Raw genomic sequence first — 19082 nt, 5'->3', positions numbered from 1 at the left:
TTTAGCACCGAGCAGGCACGGCTCCCGCGGAATCACCGCCGGCCACAGTTCTCTGCACCGTTATCACAAATACCCCGCAGCGACCCAGCCTCTCTCCTCCGACCCAGGGCGTCAGGTCTGACCCGGAGCTGCTTCCTAAACCACGCCCCGGACGTCCCGCCTCCAGTGGCGCCGGAGTCCTCGCTTATTGGCCTCTCCAATCCAACATGGCGGCGCCCTGCGCAACTCCAAGAGTCGGCTCTCCCCTAGCCAATCAAAGGAAAGATGCTCTGGATCCCGCCTCTTCCAGCTGAGCCACTGGCCAATCAAGCCACACCGTAAAAGATGGGCGAGGAAAAGGTGAAACCAGCCGGCCCAATGGCAGCGTCTCAGAGTGTAGGCTCCGCCTCTCGGTGGGCAGGCCGCTCAGCAAAGGAAGGAGCGAGAGCGTTTCAAGGTAGGTGTTGGGGCTCAGCTGTTAAAAGCCGGGCCTGGGCGGTGCGGCGTCGGGGGTGAGTGTGGTGCTCTCCTCGGCCCCGCCGGCTCTGCGGCCGGGCTTCATCTCGGCCTGCTCAGGGCTGGCGGTCCAGGTGTCCTTCGGCGTGCCGCGGGCGGACCCGGGAGCGGCACCGCCAAGGCGCATGCCCCGCCCGCGTCCGTGGGGTCGGAGGTCATGGGGAAGGTCCGGGCAGGTGTCAGGCTAGAGGGCGCCTGGCGCTGGAGTCAGCGGTCCGAGGAGGGGGGCCCGCGGGAAGTCATCTGTCACGGGAGGGTCACTTTTTGAGCTTCGGCTAGATGCCAGGCTCTGGACATGTACAACCCCCTTCGCTCTCATGACCCCCATTTAACAGATGAGAAAACGTGCAAGATGACCTCATCCGCCCAAGGTCACTTGGCAGGCGGGGAGACCGTTCCAGAAGAACCTTGATGGTGGGGAAAGGAATGTGGTCCCGAGGGTTATTAAGCCTTTAAAGGGTTTCGCGCGCATGGGGTGGAGGGGCGGGGGGGGAGGAGTGTGGGTGTAAAGGGAGGAGTCTGGCCTGAGTTCAGGTACTGGTCCCCCACCCCCCAGTGTGTGTGACTTTGGGCAAGTCACTTAACACGGCTGAGCTTCAGCTTCTCATCTGGGCCTCTCGTGGGGTCCTTGTAAGGACCGGATGACAGTGTGTGTGACCCCCTAACACAGTGCCTGACACCGTGAGCTTTCAATCCTGGTGACTGCTGGCAGTGTTATTTGGGTCAGATCCGGGGAGGATGAACAGGGGAGGGGAGAGATAGAAGGAATGGATTTTAAAGATTTCTTAGATAGTGAGATAAGATGGGACACGGGGGGGGGGGGGGCGCGCCTGGGTGGCTCAGTCGTTAAGCATCTGCCTTTGGCTCAGGTCATGATCCCAGGGTCCTGGGATCGAGCCCCACATCGGGCTCCCTGCTCCACAGGGAGTCCGCTTTCCCCTCTGCCTGCCGTCCCCCGCTTGTGTTCCCTCTCTCACTGTGTCTCTCTCTGTGTCAAATAAATATATAAAATCTTTAAAAAAAAAAAAAAAAAAGTTAGGACACGGGGTCCACAGATACTCCCTAACTGTTATCCCCAGCCGAGCTGGGTCAGGTTTGCAGGGCTGGGAGGTGCCGCTCTTGGGAGCAGGGAGGCCTTCTGTGCCTCTGTTGGGAATGGGGGTACATCGGAGACCAGGTGACACAGCAGCACTGAGGTCCGGGTCCTGCTGTGCCAGAGTTCCTATGGGGACAGGCCTGGGACCCACCCGTGCCTCCCTCCCTTTTCATGCCTGCAGATGCGCTGCCTGACTACCCCAACACTGCTTCGGGCCCTGGCCCAGGCTGCACATGCAGGTAGGACCGAGGGAGCCTTTCCCGGGGTGCAGGGGGGAGCCCAGTCTCCCGACACGGGGCTGCAGCTGCACAGTGTAATCCCTCCCCTTCCAGGGCGTCCCACTGGCCGGAGCCTCCACAGCAGCAGAGTGGCAGCGACCTACAGTGAGTCCTGGGGCACCTTGACCCTCAGGCTTTCCTGATCATGAACCTGCCAGAGGCAGGGGTGGAGGCCTAGGTTCTAGTCCTGGCTTTGCCAGAGGCTCCCCCTCTCTGAGCCTCTGTTTCTACTCTGTGCGATGATCAGGACTGAATATGATTCGTGGGGGCAGGGTCTGTCAGTGAGGGGGTGGGGAGCCTTCCCTGTGGCCACACGTTGAGCTCAGAGCTCCCTTACGTGGGACAGGGAGGGAGCTGCCCAGTGTGAGGCTCGGGTGTCCGTCCTCTGCCAGGACCTCACCGCCCAAGCCCCTTCCCACCCTCCTCAATTCCTGGGCTCGGACGGCTGCCCACACACAGGGAGAAGTGGGCAAGGACTGCCTGGAGCCAGAGACAGGCCCTGAAGGGCGTTTGCTGAGGCCGGAAGGTTTGATGAATGAATAAGCCCTTGGGGCCCAGCTGGAAGGAAGACGAGGCCCTGTCTCCCTGAGTTGGATTCCTCGGGGACATGGGCACATGAGAGGCCCTGCCACGACCCCTTCTAAGCCCACCTCCCCTGCAGAGTTCGTGAACATGCGGGATCCCTCGATGGACATGAAGGCGGTGACCGACAGGGCGGCTCAGACCCTGCTGTGGACTGAGCTCATCCGAGGTGGGCCCTAGGGGAAGGGGGCTTGGCAGGACGGGGGTTGGGCACAGATTGTTAGGGAGGAGGGGCTCCCACCCACCGTGCACCTGCTGCCCACAGGCCTGGGCATGACCCTGAGCTACCTGTTCCGGGAGCCTGCCACCATCAACTACCCATTCGAGAAGGGCCCATTGAGCCCTCGCTTTCGGGGAGAGCATGCGCTGCGTCGGTATCCATCGGGAGAGGAGCGCTGCATCGCCTGTAAGCTTTGTGAGGCTGTCTGCCCCGCCCAGGTGAGCCCCTGACGCCTGCTGACCGCCACCCTGGCCCCTGCCACTCACAGGGGAGGCTGCAGCCCTGAGCAGGCCACAGGACACCTGTGGGTCCTGTCATCGGGGATCTGGTCAGCGGTGTGAAACCTGGGCTTGGGAGCCACACGGTGGTACCTGAAAGTCTCCAGTCTTGCCCTGAATGCAGCAGCAGTTTTAGGATCTCTGTGTGTGTGCCTGTCACCAGCCCCAAGGACACACGTGCCACAGCTGAGGCCTTCCCTGCCCCCGGGTGCTGCTGCTTTGAGCCCCCAGCATTAGTTCTGTTGGAGGGCCCTACACGGACCCCCCCCCCCGGAGTCAGGACCCATTAGTGTAGGAACACATCCAGTTGGGGCGCCCGGGTGGCTTAGTCAGTTAAGCGGCCAACTCTTGGTTTCGGCTCAGGTCATGATCTCAGGATCGTGAGATCAATTCCCACATCGGGCTCTGTGCTGAGTGCGGAGTCTGCTTGGATTCTCTCTGTCCCTCTGCCCCTCCCCCCTGCCCCTTGCACGCACTCCGTCTCTCTCTCAAATAAATAAATTTTTAAAACGAAAGAAAAGAAAGGAAAGATCCAGTTGAGGCTCTCAGGCAGACCCATGGGCGTGCCCAGCAGGAGCGCCAGGCACTGTGGTCACTTACCGTCCACACAGTGAGTGTTTCCTCCCAGCGGCTGCTGCAGACCATGGGCCGTGGCCTTGATGTCTCTGATCCTGGAGCACAGGAAGGCCATGAGCACCGGGCATGGACCAGGCACTGTTCCAGCTCATGACTTACTTTTACAGCAACTCCAGGACATAGAGGTTGTTTCCCCCATTTTTATAGAGGAAACTGAGGCACGAAAAAACAAGGCTACCAGCCTAAGGTCCCACTGAATAGTGGGCATTACACTCCTGGGGACACGTGAGGGCCTTTGGCAAACCCCCTTTAAACATTCTTCGGCCGTGGGAGGCCCCAGGCCTTCTCGCTGCTGACACAGGCCGTACCCAGAAACTGAGGGTTAAGGACCTACCTCGAGTCTGGGCTTTGCCCCTCACTTGCTGTGTGGCTTTGGGAAGCCCTTCAACTTCTCTGAGTCTCATCCAAGAAAGGGGGATAACGATGTAAATGGGAAGGTTGTTCAGTATACAATGACCAGCAGTCGAGCAAGTCCTGGGGACCCCCAGCCCCGGGGCCACAGGTGCTGCAGTGAACACAGCATGTTACAGCCCTCCCCTCGTGAGACCTGGTCTCTCCGGCAGCAGGTGCTGGCGGTTGACAAAAATGGCAGCTAGGGCAGTGTGACGGGGGCCTCTCGGGAGAGGCAGTGGGAAGGGCACTTCAGGCTGAGAGCGGGTGGCAGGTCTGCTCTGGGGCCCTGGGGTGAGCCCCCAGGAGGGGGCAGACACGGGCAGTCAGGGACGCCTGGTACCCCTCTCCCAGGCCATCACCATCGAGGCTGAGCCGCGGGCCGATGGCAGCCGCCGGACCACCCGCTACGACATCGACATGACCAAGTGCATCTACTGCGGCTTCTGCCAGGAGGCCTGCCCGGTGGACGCCATCGTCGAGGTGAGCAGGCCTGGGGTGGGGCGGGGCCGGGGGCAGAGGCTCTTTGGAGGGGCCTAACGGGGCCGCACCTGCACCCACCCACAGGGCCCCAACTTCGAGTTCTCCACCGAGACACACGAGGAGCTCCTGTACAACAAGGAGAAGCTGCTCAGCAACGGGGACAAGTGGGAGGCCGAGATCGCCGCCAACATCCAGGCTGACTACCTCTACCGCTGACGGCCCCTGCCCGGCTGGCCCGCGGCCCCTGCCGCCCAATAAAAAAGCTCTGCTCTCCCGCACTGCCTCTGTCATGACTCAGCTGGCCAGGCCGGGACGGTGCAGCCCGGCTGCAGCCCATGGGTCCCTCCCCTCGCAGGCCCTTCAGGGGAGCTAGCAGAGGTGACCTGGCCTTCCCGTGGGACTCTGGGGGCCGTGGCTGGGCCGCCAGCCCCCCCTGCTGTGCACACTTCTTCCTGGGCATACTCCCCAAGGCTTAGTCTCGGGTCTGCTGTCCCCACGATCCTGAATGTCCAAAGGGTAGGGCCACGCACAGCTATGGCCCTATGGCTGTCGAGTCTCCTGAGGCTTCGGGCAGAAGGCCAGTGAGTGGCGGAACCTCAGAAAGGCCAGGGTGTCCTTGTTGGGGGCAGGGAGAGGCCTGCTCCAGGGCAGCAGTCACAAGGAGGTGACACAGGCCCTGCTGCCCCTGAGCTGGCCTTGCCTCATCTCCAGCCACATCCCCTTTCTGCCCCAAGTTCCCCCAGAGCTGGCTGCAGGGCTTGGCTGCCGCCCTCGGAACTTCTGCTTTGCGATCCAGCAGAGGTATGGTTCTCTGCGGGGCCGTGTGCTCGTCCCGTGCGGATGGAGCGGCGAAAAGCCGCCCCCCCGGGACTCGGTGCCAGGCACCGTGAAAGGGCTTCAGCCTGTCCCCAGCTGTGAGCACACCAGCTCAGAGAAGGGAAGCGACTTGCTCGGGATCACACAGCATGTGTCCCATGAAAACACTAGCTCAGGTCAGGGATCTGGGCCCCTCCTTCCTTTTCCACCGTTTCCAAAAGCACTCTATAAAATACTAATCTCCCTTGATGCTTTGTCTAAAGAAAAGGGAGGAGAGTTGTTCCATGGACCAGTCAGCATGGGAAATGCCCCAAGTGCCCTCTTTCCTCGGATAGGCACTTCATGTGAGCACATTCAAGGCTCTGAGAAGGCCTGTAGCAAAGAACCCTAGCCTTCCTCCAGCTCATGCCCTTTGTTCATGACTGCTGACACCTGGGCCATCGTCCTGGTGCTGAAGGGGTCAGGCCCTGCCTGGGCCCCCACAGCCTAAGGAACAAGGCGCAGAGGTGAGAAAGTGCAGGACCCGAAGGGAAGAGCAGAACCTAGGAAGTGTCCGTGTGCCCGGCGCCCTGCAACCCTAGTGGCTGTGGGAGGCAGGAGCCCTGCAGTAATGAGACGGGCTTGCAAATCCTAAATCACCTCTAACTGCACTTTTCCCAGATAGAAGCAGCATTAGGTCGTTGTCATGGAGCCTATATTTGTACACAGAACACATCTGTTAGAAATGGGTCAGACTGTCCAGCTCCTGATTTGGTTCTTTCCTTTTCTGACTTGTCACAAACTTTGTGCGTGATTCAGGAGGGTCCTTCTAACGCCGTTTTGTAACAGCGGGGTTCCGGTTTCCCCTGCGCCAGGAAGTATTGGCCTGAGGCCCCCACTGGTGCTCAGTTTGGTTGTGTTGAGGGCCCCCCCTGGAAACGGGCCTGTGATGCCCCAGAACTGGGTCCCCCCATTTTTCTGAGGATGTTGACCTTGGCTGTAACTGTTTCCACCCCCAGCTCTGGGGCTCTGTTTGCCGACAGCTCCCCTATCCCTCAGAGGACCTTGCCATGTGAGGTTCAAGGATCACCAGAGCTGAGAGGCCCCCTGTCCCTCCTGTCCCCAGTGGGTATGGTCCTGGCCTGTCCAAAGTGCAGGCAGCTGGACATTAGTGACCTCCGTTCAGGGGTGCTGGGACATGACCAAGCGGGGAGCTCATTAGCAAAGTCACTGGGACACCCCCAGCCGCAGGACGAGCAGCAACTACCATTGGGTGCCCTGCCCTGAGTGGAACAACACAGCCATGGCCCAGCCCTCAGTATCCCGGTGCCATTGAGGAAAAATGCCCAGAGAGGGGCAGCATCCACCCAAGAGCACAGAGCCCTGGGCCTGGAGCCTAGGTGGGCCCTAGGCCTGGGTGGTCAGAGGCAGGAAGATGTAAGGACAGGGTGCAAATGCAGCCTCAGGAAAAGGGCCCCAGAGGTGGGGAAGCAGGTTGGGGACACGCGGCTCTTGGACCCCAAGCCTCAGTGTTTTGGGGTCCCATCAGCGAGCCCTCTAGGTGGGGGGGGGGTTCCCATCCTCGAGCCCCGCAGGCCTCCCCGCACCCGCATCCCGGCCACGTAGGCGGGCGCGGTCGGCGCTGCTCGGTGTCTCCGCTCGGGTCTCCCGGCCTCCCCGCCCCACGCCCCCAGTGGTCCCCCAGCCTCCCGCGAGGAGGCGAGGGCGGGCAGGATCGCCGCCCGAGCCCTGCCTCCTCGCCGGCGGCTCGCGGGACTCCGGTGCCCCTCCCTCCCAGGCCCGGACGGGACGGGGCGGGGCTTCCGTGGTCCCGCCCCTTGCGGCCCCGCCCGCCGGGGAAAGTGAGTTGCGTGGGCGCCGCGACCGGGAGCGCAGAGCCGGAGCTCAGAGCCGAGCAGCGGCGCGTGCGGCCGACCCTGGGGTGAGTGTGCCCCAGCCGGGGTCTGCAGAGCCCCCCAGCTCCGACTGCCACCCTCGCTTCGCCCTGCCCCGGGAAGGGGTTCCTGGAACCCCCGCCCGGCTGGGTCAGTGCATGCGACTCAGTCTGCCGGCCCGCCGGGTGTCGGGCCTTGGTGGGGGCCACAGTGGCGACGAGGAGGAGGAGGAGGTGGGGGAAGGGAAGAGGAAGAGGAGGTTGGGGAGTTAACAGCCGCTAACTACTGGGCCCAACTCTGCCCATCCTGGTAGTGCTCTGGTGGCGCTCAGGGCTTTCTCTGTGGCATCTTCCTCGGAGGGAGGGACCCATTCTACAGATGAGGAAATTGAGGCCCACCCAACTAGGAAGAGGCAGAGCTAGAGGCAAGTGGGGTCACTCTAACTCTAGAGCCTACCAGTCTGGAATAGGGGAAGCAGCAGGCCGTCTCCTCCAGCTCAGCTCTCATCATCACGGATTAGGGGCTCAGAGGAGAGATCTGGTGGGTTCCTGAAGGAGGTGGGGGGGGGGATAGAGTGAGGAGGGGGCTGCAGTCTTGGACTCTGAAGGCCACAGGACTGAGGAAACTTCATTTGCTCCATTAAAAGGAGTGGGGTGGCCCCTGGCTTGGGTAGGGGCCAGGGAGGAGGGGGGGAAAGGGGTGAGCCAGTGGAGTCCTCAAATGTGGGGGAGGGGTCTGACCAGGTCCCTACACACCCCACCCACCCCACCCAAGGGTATTCCCACCCAAGGGACTTGCCCTAGGCTAAGGCCCTGTGAGTGAGGGGTACCAGGCTGGATTTGCCACAGCCTGTGGCTGCTGCACCCCCTGGGTCCCCAGACCTCGTTCTCTACAACCCCCTCATCTGTGCAGCCCAGCCTTTCAGGGTGCCCTGGGCAGAGAACAGCCCTCCCCTGAGCCCATACTGTGCACTGGGACTTCCAGACCTGCCTCCGGCCTGACTTGGCCACTGGCTGACCACCTGATCCCAGACCTCACCTCTCCAGATGCACTGACCCGTCCGTTGAAACTCTGTAAAACAAGGGTACAGGGTCCTCTTTCCCCAGGATTGCTGTTAGGTTTCAATGAGGTAGCATGGGTGAAGGGTTACGTGGAGGCTCTATTTTTGTCATCTCACTCAGGTCCTGTCTCTCCTGGGGGTGGCAAGTCCCATTTACCCGAAGAGGAAGTAGAGGCCCAGAGAAGGTGAGAGACTCCCCCAAGGACACAGCCAGTCACAGCTTGAGCCACACTCTGGAGCCTGGTCCCCGGCCCTCTGGGGATGGAACCTAGCTCCTCCTGCCCACCCTTCCCTGTCCGGGGCCCAGTACTGCTGCCATCTCCGGCTCCCTCTCTGCCTTCTCTCCTCTTCCAGGCTGGGGCCGGGGCTGCAGTCCCTATTTAGACTGAAGGAAACAGGCCCAGGGGAGGAAGTGACCAGCTGGGCAGGGCCCCGCTGACCCAGACAGCAGGCGGGGCACTTTGGCGCCAAATGATCACCCTCAGTTGGGGACCTCACCTGTGCCCGTCCCCTTCCCTGACACTTTGAGCGCTAAGGAAACTGAGTCCCCCAGAGGGGAAGTGGCTGGCCCCAGGCCCCAAGAGCAGCGGCTGTGGAGTCCTGGCTCATGGCCGGGGCATCTGCAGGGCTTCCCCCCGCGGCGTCTGGGCAGGGCCCTGCCAGGCCGTCCTGCCCATGTCAGCTTCCACAGTTTCACTTTCGTGGGTTTCGACACCTGGAAGGCTGTTTCCGCCCCTATTTGGCCATCGGTCGCCAAGCGGTCCAGGCCTCGGTGGAAGGTTCCCCCGCCCTCAGGCCTCTCTGCCCTCAATGAGGCTCCCACCCCCTCAGCACACACAGACACCCCAGGGAAGGAGGGGGCTCCAGCTGCCGGGGGGCGGGGCAGGGACAGCCCCAACCTCAGCCCCGGCTGTCTGTTGTCATGGATGGACGCTCCTTGGTGTAGAAGGACAAGGGTTCATGGCCAGCCGAGGGCTGTGGCAGTTAAGAGGCCGCTGCTGGAGGCGACCCTTGGCCTGGGGCCCCAAGGATGAGTAGGATCTAGGGTGAGGGCAGGTCACAGAGGAGAGACAGTGGGAGCAGAGGGCACGTGTGAGAAGAGCCAGCGGCCACCAGGGCTCGGGGTGGGTGCCTGGGACGGGGCAGAGCCAGCCGGGAAAGAGCTTGGCGGGGGGGGGGGGGGGCCAGGCCGTGAGGTCAGCCAGGGCGGGCTCCACTCCCAGCTGCACCGCTTACTTCGTGTGTGACCTCAGCACCCCTTCGAGCCTTCCCGGGCCTCAGTTTCCCCATCTGTCAGACGGGGTTGGTAGCAGGACCTTCCATGGATCACGTGAGCCGAGGTGGACAGAATTCCTAGTCGATGGGGAGCTGTCTGGCCCGCCCTGATGAGCCTTCCGCCCCGGCCCAGCCCGCAGGACCATGGGCTCCATGTTCCGGGGTGAGGAGGTGGCGCTGGTCCAGTTCTTCCTGCCCACACCTGCTGCCTATACCTGTGTGAGTCAGCTTGGCGAGCTGGGTCTCACGGAGTTCAGAGACGTGAGTGGGGCCGGCCAGGCGCGGGAGGGGGCTCGTCCTGACGCACCCTGGATGGTATACCACCTCCTCCCCAGAATGGCCCTTGCTCGAATGCCGGCAGCCCCTGCCCTGGGTACGCAGCTCTCTGAGAGGCCAGCCTTGCGGCCGAGGCCACCTCGCCTCCGGGGCCCTGTCGCACCCTCCCCAGAGCACGTAAAGCCTGGTCTGTCTCCAGCTGGGCGTCTGGAGGTTCAGGGCGTGTTCGGCACCTTTCTGGGGGGAGGCAGCTATGGCCCGCAGAGAGCCAAGCCTGGGCCCCTGGGTGGGACCTCCCTGGCCCCCTCCCCAGAAATCTGACCCCTCTGTGCGGCAACCACAGCTCAATGCCTCGGTGAGCGCCTTCCAGAGACGCTTCGTGGGGGATGTTCGGCGCTGTGAAGAGCTGGAGAAAACCTTCAGTGAGTTGGCCTCAGGCCCACATCCCAGGCAGGCTTCCTGGAGGAGGTGCCAGTCGAGCTTGGCCTGAAAGGAAGAGTCCTGGCCCCCCAGGTGGAAGACAGAAGGGAGGTCCAGGCCAGGCCCTGCAGAGCCAAGACAGGGCAGCTGGGGTCCGTGGGGTGCTCTTGAGAATGGGGCTCACTTGGAAGAGGCCTCAAATATTGCATGAGGACCTAGGAATTCATCCAGTGGACGCTGGGAAGCACTGTGGTTTCTAAGCAGGGGAGAGGCATGGACAGAGCTTTCTCTGCTACAGATGGACTGGGGCGGGCAGAGGCCGGTATCCAGGGTCAGGTGCCCCAAGGAGCCGCTTCTTCAACCCAGGCAAGAGGGGCCCTTGCCCTGCACTCTGGCAACCCCTCCCAGGAGGAGCCTATGAGAGGGGAGAATAGAGCATATTCGTTTAATGGTTGGTTAGCTTGACGGATAGCTTTTAAGTCATCAGGCAGGTGGTATGTGCGCCCCCGTGCACGCTCTTGTCCCAGGCCCCCCAGTGCTCTGGCCAGCCTGCCTGGAACACCACTGTGGGACCCAGGCCCTGAGCGGGGCAGTGGCCAAGGGAGAGCAGGGAGGGAGAGCTCACGAGGAGGAGAGCGGACCTTTGGGGCTAGAGGTTTGGCCTGGGGTTTTTCTGGGGGTCTTGGACTCAGCAGCCAGGTGAGTTTGGGGCAGTGTTTGGGACCCCCTAGACATTAGGTGGCCCTTGGCCAACAGCGGCCATGAGCTGGTGCGGGCCCCCGAATGGCCTCCCCTGACGCCCATTGCTCTGCACCCAGCGTTCCTGCAAGAGGAGGTGCGGCGGGCTGGGCTGGTGCTGCCCCCACCCGAGGGGAGCCTGCTGGCACCCCCACCCCGTGACCTGCTGCGCATCCAGGAGGAGACGGATCGCCTGGCCCAGGAGCTCCGGGACGTGCGGGGCAACCAGCAGTCCCTGCGGGCCCAGCTGCACCAGCTGCAGCTGCATTCCGCCGTGCTGGGCCAGGGCCACCACCTCCCGGTCAGCGCCAGCCCCGGGATGGGGGGGGCAGGGGGGTGCCAGGCCCCCACGTGGGCGCGCGGGGCTCACGGTGCCTCTTGGCCCGCAGTTGGCAGCCGCCCCCGCGGATGGGCTCTTGGAAAGAAGCCCCCTGCTCCAGCCCCCGGGGGGGCCCCACCAGGACCTGAGAATCAAGTAAGTAAGGGGCACTTCAAGCTCTTTCCTGTCCGACTCCTCGTCCAGTGCTCTCCTCCTCCACCCTCAGACTGCCCCAGCCTCCTCCTTCAGGCCCAGAATCTCCCTCGCTCGTGGGAGTTTCCCCTCTTCTGGCCCGGCCTCGGGCTCCGGCCCCCTCCCGGGGAGCAGGGCGGGTGTGCCTGCTTGGCCGTCCTGAGCAGGGTGGCCGGGCCCGGCAGCTTCGTGGCAGGGGCTGTGAAGCCCACCAAGGCCGCCGCCCTGGAGCGCCTGCTCTGGAGGGCCTGCCGGGGCTTCCTCATCGCCAGCTTCAGGGAGACGGAGCAGCAGCTGGAGGACCCGGTGACGGTGAGGGCTGGGGAGGCCCGGGCGGGGGGCGGCGGCGGGGGCGGGGGGCGGGGGGCGGCGGGACTCCCGGTAAAGCGGGCCCCCTCCCGCAGGGTGAGCCTGCCACGTGGACGACCTTCCTCATCTCCTACTGGGGCGAGAAGATTGGGCAGAAGATCCGCAAGATCACGGACTGGTGATGACCCTGGTGCCCCGGCCCGTCCCCCGCCCTGCACGACCGGAGCCCCCTGCCCGCCCCCACTCACGCCGCCCCCTCCCCTGCCAGCTTCCACTGCCACGTGTTCCCGTTCGTGGAGCAGGAGGAGGGCCGCCTCGGAACCCTGCAGCAGCTGCAGCAACAGAGCCTCGAGCTGCAGGAGGTGGGCGCCCGCTCGCGGCCCGGCTGGACGCCCCGCCGGCCCCTGGCCGCAGCCGCCCTCGCTCACCCCCCGCTCTGGCCTCAGGTCCTGGGGGAGACGGAGCGCTTCCTGAGCCAGGTGCTGGGCCGGGTGCAGCAGCTGCTGCCGCCCTGGCAGGTGCAGATCCGCAAGATGAAGGCGGTGTACCTGGTGCTCAACCAGTGTAGCGTGAGTGCCACCCACAAGTGCCTCATCGCCGAGGGCTGGTGCGCCTGCAGCGACCTGCCCACCCTGCAGCAGGTGCTGCAGGGCAGCTCGGTGAGTGCGGGGGGCGGGGGGCGGCACGCTTCCCGTCCCCGGGTTCCCCCTCCTTCAGGGAGTCTGCCCTGAGGACCTGGCCCAGGCCCTCCCCGTCCTGCTGTCGGAAGCCCGGGGCGGGGCCAGAGCACCCGGGAGGCCGGCTCAACAGGCACTGGCCCCGAGACCTTGAGCCGCTGGAGGGAACCTCAGGCTACGCATCTGTGAAATGGGTGTGATGGCCCTCCCGGGTCGCGCAGCGTGCCTACTGGCAGGCTGCGAACACCTAGTAGGGGCTCACACGTGGCAAGGGGGCTCCCTCTCCTGGGCCACCTGGATAAGCAGCATGCTCCTGTTTCCCAAGCGAATTCTGGTCCAGCTGATCTCGGGCTCTCCCTAAATCACCCTGAATTGGGGCAGGTGGCGCTGCTGGTCCTATTTCACAGAGAGGGGAGAGGGGAGGGGCTGTCCCAGATCTCCCGGGGGCCTGCCCGGTGAGCCCCACATCTCCAGCTGGGTCTGGCTGGGGGGTGTCAGAGGGTCCCTGAAGGCCTCCCGCCGTCAGTCTCATGTGTCTGTGTGCCCCTCGGGTGCCCCAGAGTGAGGCGGGTGTGAGCGCCGTGGTTCACCGCATCCCCTGCCGGGACATGCCCCCCACACTCATCCGTACCAACCGCTTCACGGCCAGCTTCCAAGGCATCGTGGACGCCTACGGCGTGGGCCGCTACCAGGAGGTCAACCCAGGTGAGAGCCGGGGAGCCCCCAGCCCGGGAGGGCGGCATCTCCACACTGGGCCTGTCCTGCCTCCTTAAGATGAGAAGCACACTCCCATCACGTTGGGGAGCAGGGGGAGGCATCGTGCAAGCTTTAGGTTTACCCCCAGCAACCGCCCCCCTGCCCAGTCAAGCTTGCAAGGGATCCAGCACAAGGTTGTGCAAAGAACAGGCTTTGCAGCAGGAAGGGCTCAAGTTTGAGGTCTGACTCGCTTACCCTGGCCCATTTCTTAAGTTTCTCTGAGCCTCCGTTTCCACATCTATAAAATGGGAATAAGAGTTCGGCCCTCAGAGCAGGCTGAGAAGGTTGACAGATTGCAGATCAGCAGTCCATGAGGCCACAGTCAGCCTGCTGAGCTGCTTCGTCCGGCCCCACTGTGCGTTTAAGAAGTTTGACTTGGGTGCTGTCGGGTTCTCCCAGAAGCGGGCCCTGAGTTGGGGAGTCTGGCGCAAGTGGCCTATGAAGAGAGGTGCTGCTAGGAGAAACCAGTAGGGAAGCAGCTGAGGGGTGGGGAGTTGCGGGGCAGGTTGGGGGGCAGGGGGGCAAGCAGGCAGGGGGGGCAGGCAGTGAGCGCCGTGGCATCTGCCTGTCACCTGCCCAGTTCTGCTGCCTCCAGGCTGGCTGTGGTGTGGTCAGTGGCCTAGCACGCCCCCCGTGTCACTGGGTGGGGACCGCAGTGGGTCTCAGCCCAGAGAATGGGGGTGGGAGGTGAGCCGTGGTTGGGGCCCATTTTCGGAGTCATAGGCCAGGGAAGGGTCTGGCGTCAGCCGGTGGGCTAGAGGCAGGGCGCATGGCCCCCCAGCGCAGTACAGGCAGGACACGAGGATGGACCGTGAGGCCGAGTGAACGATGACCAGGGTCATGTGCAGTCCTTTGGGGCCTGCCATCCCTGCAGGATCTGCGTCGCAGAGCTTGAGCTGGGGCCCGCATCCCGTGTCACATGCTCGTGGTTCCTGTGTGTTAGCAGAGGCCCGTCCAGTTAGAACAGGCCTGATCACCAGATAGCCACGGTTTGTGAGGCTGATGATCAGCCACCAGGCCTCGGGGCGTTCACTCGGGGAGGTAGGAGGCGGCTCGGGCTGCTGTAACAAAGCACCACAGATGGGGGCCCTTACAGGTGTCTCTTGTCTCCTGGTCCGGAGGCTGGAAGTCGAGATCCCGGCGTCAGGTGCTTCCTTCAGGGGAGGTGGCTCCGGGGGGGCCTCTGCTCTGGGCCGGGAGACGGCCAGCTTCCTGCTGAAATGGCGGTGGCCTCCCACTGAATGGGTCTGGGGACCTTCACATCTGTGAAGATCCCGCCTCCACATTCGGGTCGCCTTCTGAGGGGCTAGGACTCCAGCTCCTCTTTTCGGGAGGGACACGACTCAGCTCGGAACAGGGACGCGCACTCCAGTCCTGTAACTCCCATTAGGGATTTGGCCCATTTTACGGAAGGGAAAGCGAGACCTCAGAGGTGACGTGACCAGCTCGGCTTTCTGGGGCTTGCCACGTGCCCGTCAGGATGGCCACGGGCTCTCTGTCCTCTCTGAGCTTCTGCTTACGGCTCTGGCAGTAACCCCAGCGGGAGCTGGTTTGCACCGAGGGCTGCGGCCCGCCAATCCCGCCCCTGCGAAGTCCGAGTGCGGCTGCCTCCGGTGTACAGATGGGGAAACCGAGGTTCAGAGAGGCTGAGTCACTGGCCCGTGGTCACACAGCCAGGACACGCGGTCTGGCGTCCCTGCCTCGCCAGCACCCCCTCCACGTTTCCCCGGGCCCCAGCTGCGCACGTCCCCTGACCGCCTGGCCCCTCTGCCCGCAGCGCCCTACACCATCATCACCTTCCCCTTCCTCTTCGCCGTGATGTTCGGGGACGTGGGCCACGGGCTGCTCATGTTCCTCTTCGCCCTGGCCATGGTGCTCACTGAGAACCGGCCGGCCGTGAAGGCGGCGCAGAACGAGGTGAGGGGGGGCGGGGCGCGGGGGGGGGCGGGGGAGGGCCGGGGCCACCCCTCATGGCGCCCCCCGCCCCCAGATCTGGCGGACCTTCTTCAGCGGCCGCTACCTGCTGCTGCTCATGGGGCTGTTCTCCGTCTACACCGGCTTCATCTACAACGAGTGCTTCAGCCGCGCCACCACCATCTTCCCCTCGGGCTGGAGCGTGGCGGCCATGGCCACCCAGTCTGGCTGGAGGTGAGGCCCGGCCGCGGCCCCCGCAGCCCCCACGGTCCCCGCGGCCCCCGGCAGCCCCTGACCGCCCGCCCTTGTTGCCACAGCGACGCGTTCCTGGCCGAGCACCCGCTGCTCACCCTGGACCCCGCAGTCAGCGGTGTCTTCCTGGGACCCTACCCCTTCGGCATTGACCCCGTGAGTCCCGGCCACTTGCTGCGGGGGGGCGCGGGCAGGTGGGAGGGCCGGGCCGGGGCTCCTGCGCTAACCCTGACCCAACCTCGACCCTGATGCTAACCCTTACCCTCGTCCTCCTTCCGCCACATTGGCGAGCCCCTCCCGAGGGCCTGGCCCGGTGGGGGGTGCGGGAGGTGCGGGGCTCTGCAAGGACGAGGGGCTCTCCAAAGCAGAGAGGAGCGTGTGGCAGCGAGGGCAGCGCGGCTTGCTCGGAGCCCGCCGGACTGGGCACTGTTGTGTGCTGTCCGTGCGCCAGGACGTGGTACCGTCCTGGTGACGGTGCCGCGAGCTCCACGTTAGCGCTGCTCCCGTTTCACCGACGAGGACGCAGAGGCACAGGAGGTCACATGGGCAGGGGCACCTGGTGGGGAGGAGCTGGGGTTTGGGCCCCGGTTGCCTGGCCTGTGTGGGCGCTCCACCGTTCCCTTCTGCCGCCCCGCAGTGGACCCCCCGGGGGCAGAGGGGCTGCCGAGAGGGACGCGGGCAGGGAGGCCCCTGCATGACACCCGTCCCTCCTGCCACCCAGGTCTGGAGCCTGGCTGTTAACCACCTGAGCTTCCTCAACTCCTTCAAGATGAAGATGTCCGTCATCCTCGGGGTCACCCACATGACCTTCGGGGTGGTCCTGGGAGTCTTCAACCACGTGTGAGGGCCTGGGCTCCCGGGGGGGGGGCACCGGGCCGGGCACCGGGCCAGGCGGGGCCAGGGCGGCCCGGTGGCTGACCTGGTGACCGCCCCCCCCCCCAGGCACTTTGGCCAGTGGCACCGGCTGTTCCTGGAGACGCTGCCTGAGCTGATCTTCCTGCTGGGGCTCTTCGGCTACCTCGTCTTCCTGGTCATCTACAAGTGGTTGAGCGTCTCAGCGGCCGGCTCTGCGGCAGCCCCCAGCATCCTCATCCACTTCATCAACATGTTCCTCTTCTCCCGCAGCCCCACCAACCAGCCCCTCTTCCCCGGGCAGGTAGGCCGGGGCGGGCACCTCATCTGAGCGGCAGGATCCTCATCTGAGAAGCGGGGATGCAGGCCCGAGGCTGCGAGCCGGGGAGGTGGAGGGGCGGCGGGAAGCCCCCTTGGGAGTGGCGCCCTGGGAGCCGGCAGCTCCTCCCCCGGGACCCTGGCTTAGCGAGGGGCCCTGGGGGAGGCGGAATGGCTGCAGGCTCCGGGGGCCCGGAGCCGGGCGCGTGGCTCGCAGAGGGCACCCTCACTGGAGGCCCCCCCACAGGAGGTGGTGCAGTCTACACTGGTGGTCCTGGCCCTGGCCACCGTGCCCGTCCTGCTGCTCGGCACACCCCTGTTCCTGCGCTGGCAGCACCGTCGCCCACTGAGGCCCACTGGCCGCCAACCGGTAGAGGCTCGGGGTGGGGAGGGGGGCATGTGGGGTGATGGGAGGTTTGGCCCCACCCTCGCCACCCCTCGGCCTCCCGAGTGCTGGGGGCCTGCTGATGCTGCTGCCCCCCACCCCCAGGAAGACGACAAGTCCAGGATTCTGGACGCCTCCGACGCCTCTGTGGCTGGCTGGGGCTCTGATGAGGAGAAAGCGGGGTGCCCAGGGAACGGAGAGGAGGCCGAGGTGGGTGTGCTCTTCCCGAGTGTGTGTGTGGGGGGGGGTGGCTGCCAGCCCGGCTTGCCCCTCACCGCCGCCCACCCCCCAGTTTGTCCTGTCCGAGGTGCTCATGCACCAGGCCATCCACACCATCGAGTTCTGCCTGGGCTGCATCTCCAACACGGCCTCCTACCTGCGTCTCTGGGCCCTGAGCTTGGCCCACGCCCGTGAGTGAGCTGGGCCGCCGGTGGGCGGGATGGCCGTGGGTCAGGCCCTGGCTGCCTCGGACACTCGAGCTGCTGGCTGGGCGGGTCACTGCTCTGGGCCTCAGCATCCCCTCTGTAAAGTGAGGATGTTGGAGGAGGTCCCCCAGCGGCCCCGCGGGCGCGGTGGGGGGGCTTCAGGCTGCCACGGGGCCAGGTGGGCACCCCCTGGGCCCTGGCCTCCACTGCTGCCCCCTCGATCCCCAGAGCTGTCGGAGGTCCTGTGGGCCATGGTGATGCGTGTGGGCCTGCGCATGGGCCATGAGTTGGGCGTGGCGGCCGTGGTGCTGGTCCCCATCTTCGCCGCCTTCGCCGGGTTGACCGTGGCCATCCTGCTGGTGATGGAGGGGCTCTCGGCCTTCCTGCACGCACTGCGGCTGCACTGGTGAGCGGCCCGCCTGGCTGGCCCCGGGCCACACGAGGGTCGGGGGAGCCTGCCCCTCACCAGCTCTCCCTGTCACCCCCAGGGTAGAGTTCCAGAACAAGTTCTACTTAGGCAGTGGCTACAAGCTGAGCCCCTTCACCTTCGCGGAGGAGGACTAGCGCCCACCTGTGGCCACGCCCGGGTCTGTGCCCTTACCTGCGGAGACAAGAAATAAAGAGGGACTAGGAACTCTGTCTCGGTCCTGTCTGCGGTGCCAGGGGCTGGCGAGACTGGGGTGGCAGGGCCTGGGCCCTGGGCATGGACTGGTCTCACCCCATGAGACTCCTGGGGTCATGGACTCCGTGCCCGGCTCTACTATACTCACCTTCCTTATGCTGTCACGGGCAGCGGAGCTTGTTGTAGGGTGCAGTGGGGTGGGAGGCCCTGGTCAGGACCTGGGGCCTTGAGGAGTTGGGGAGAGGCCATGTGAGCGCATCTGCAGTAATCCCAGAGCCTGGGGGTGAAGTGGGGGGCAGACCTAGGACCAGGGAGGGATCTTTCCAGCACATTCTAGTTTTGAGCTTCCCATCCTTGGAGATGTGCAAACTGGCTGTAAGAGAATGTTTGGGATACTCTGGGCATGAAGGGTGGTGCCTGGCACGAGGGGCCAGTTGTTCCATGCCCTGGTGCTGGCCCCGCCCCAGGCACTCAAGATGGTCCGAGGCAGGGAGCAGCCTGGGACTCCAGAGCCTGACCCAGAAGTGGGGACACACACACAACACACACACCCCCTCTTACAGAAAGGGCAGAGGCTGTCCGGGCGGCCCAGGAGTTGTCTGGGGCCCGCAGGGCCAGGAAAAGGACTGAGCTGGACTCCAGGTCCTGCTGGCCCTTCAGGGGAGGCTGCCGTCTCTGCCATCCCTCCCTGGGTGACCAGTCCTGCTCCCCAAGGCCATCCTTCGACTGGTGGGCTGGAGAGGAGCACTGTGCAGGTCTCTCTGGCCTGGGTCCCACCGCCGGCTGGGAGGTGGTGCCAGTGCATCTCAGAGGCCTCCCTTTCTCGGGCTGAGGAGCTGCAAAGTGGCTCTTCCGGCAGGAGGCCCCGGGAACAAAGGCCACTTTTGAGGCCAGAGATGCCCTGGGCATGGCAAGCCGGGTGGCCTGGCTCTATCGCTGTAGCTCTCTCATCTGGCCAGCTGCTGGGGGGGCCCGGCCCCCAGGGCCTCCAGATGCCACAGGGAGGGCGGGGCCGGCGGGGCGAGCGGGGCAGGGGTGGGGGGGGGGCATCGCTCTGGGGGAGACCTTACACAGGAGTGCAGTATCCTCTATCGCTCAGTTTTATTGCTTGGATCCCAGAACACATTCACCTGGCTAAACTTTT

At 64.6% G+C, this 19082-nt stretch overlaps 2 protein-coding genes across 7 annotated transcripts; both read left to right on the top strand.

Moving 5' to 3' along the window:
• The first annotated feature begins 287 nt into the window (after positions 1–287).
• On the top strand, positions 288–4736 carry NDUFS8 (NADH:ubiquinone oxidoreductase core subunit S8). Of its 3 annotated transcripts, none has more exons than XM_045893139.2 (7): positions 288–436; positions 1773–1830; positions 1924–1974; positions 2531–2620; positions 2717–2889; positions 4330–4458; positions 4543–4736. In XM_045893139.2, exons 2-7 carry the CDS (start codon positions 1773–1775, stop codon positions 4672–4674), a joined length of 633 nt encoding a protein of 210 aa, XP_045749095.1. In that variant the 5' UTR covers positions 288–436; the 3' UTR covers positions 4675–4736. The 3 variants fall into 3 exon arrangements, with proteins under 3 accessions (XP_045749095.1, XP_045749096.1, XP_045749094.1); XM_045893140.2 differs by lacking the exon at positions 288–436 and adding an exon at positions 439–491; XM_045893138.3 differs by lacking the exon at positions 288–436 and adding an exon at positions 601–909.
• Positions 4737–7083: 2347 nt separating this feature from the next.
• Positions 7084–18881, top strand: TCIRG1 (T cell immune regulator 1, ATPase H+ transporting V0 subunit a3). Of its 4 annotated transcripts, none has more exons than XM_045893134.3 (21): positions 7084–7195; positions 8330–8393; positions 9617–9702; positions 10103–10181; positions 10998–11218; positions 11307–11392; positions 11614–11740; positions 11833–11915; positions 12006–12099; positions 12184–12396; positions 12975–13119; positions 14948–15087; positions 15161–15318; positions 15402–15492; positions 16058–16176; positions 16279–16492; positions 16754–16876; positions 16997–17101; positions 17184–17301; positions 17545–17722; positions 17805–18881. In XM_045893134.3, exons 3-21 carry the CDS (start codon positions 9628–9630, stop codon positions 17878–17880), a joined length of 2445 nt encoding a protein of 814 aa, XP_045749090.1. In that variant the 5' UTR covers positions 7084–7195; positions 8330–8393; positions 9617–9627; the 3' UTR covers positions 17881–18881. The 4 variants fall into 4 exon arrangements, with proteins under 4 accessions (XP_045749090.1, XP_045749088.1, XP_045749089.1 ...); XM_045893132.3 differs by having other exon boundaries at positions 9617–9744; XM_045893133.3 differs by lacking the exon at positions 8330–8393 and having other exon boundaries at positions 7115–7195; positions 9617–9744.
• The last annotated feature ends 201 nt before the right edge of the window (positions 18882–19082 follow it).

The sequence above is a fragment of the Mirounga angustirostris genome, unplaced genomic scaffold (genome assembly GCF_029215605.1).
Source record: "Mirounga angustirostris isolate CCGP_5_RB_7025 unplaced genomic scaffold, mMirAng1.0.hap1 SCAF_13, whole genome shotgun sequence".
Taxonomy (NCBI): Eukaryota; Metazoa; Chordata; class Mammalia; order Carnivora; family Phocidae; genus Mirounga; species Mirounga angustirostris.
This window is presented reverse-complemented; position numbering and strand designations above follow the sequence as displayed.

Bases quoted from the DNA above. Each gene is read 5' to 3' on its own strand.
- NDUFS8 (XM_045893138.3), top strand. The intron at 1,975-2,530 runs GTGAGTCCTGGG...CCTCCCCTGCAG, and splicing joins CAGAGTGGCAGCGACCTACA to AGTTCGTGAACATGCGGGAT. The intron at 4,459-4,542 runs GTGAGCAGGCCT...ACCCACCCACAG, and splicing joins CGGTGGACGCCATCGTCGAG to GGCCCCAACTTCGAGTTCTC.
- TCIRG1 (XM_045893132.3), top strand. From the start codon at position 9,628: ATGGGCTCCATGTTCCGGGGTGAGGAGGTGGCGCTGGTCCAGTTCTTC. The intron at 10,182-10,997 runs GTGAGTTGGCCT...CTCTGCACCCAG, and splicing joins AGAGCTGGAGAAAACCTTCA to CGTTCCTGCAAGAGGAGGTG. The intron at 13,120-14,947 runs GTGAGAGCCGGG...CTCTGCCCGCAG, and splicing joins CTACCAGGAGGTCAACCCAG to CGCCCTACACCATCATCACC.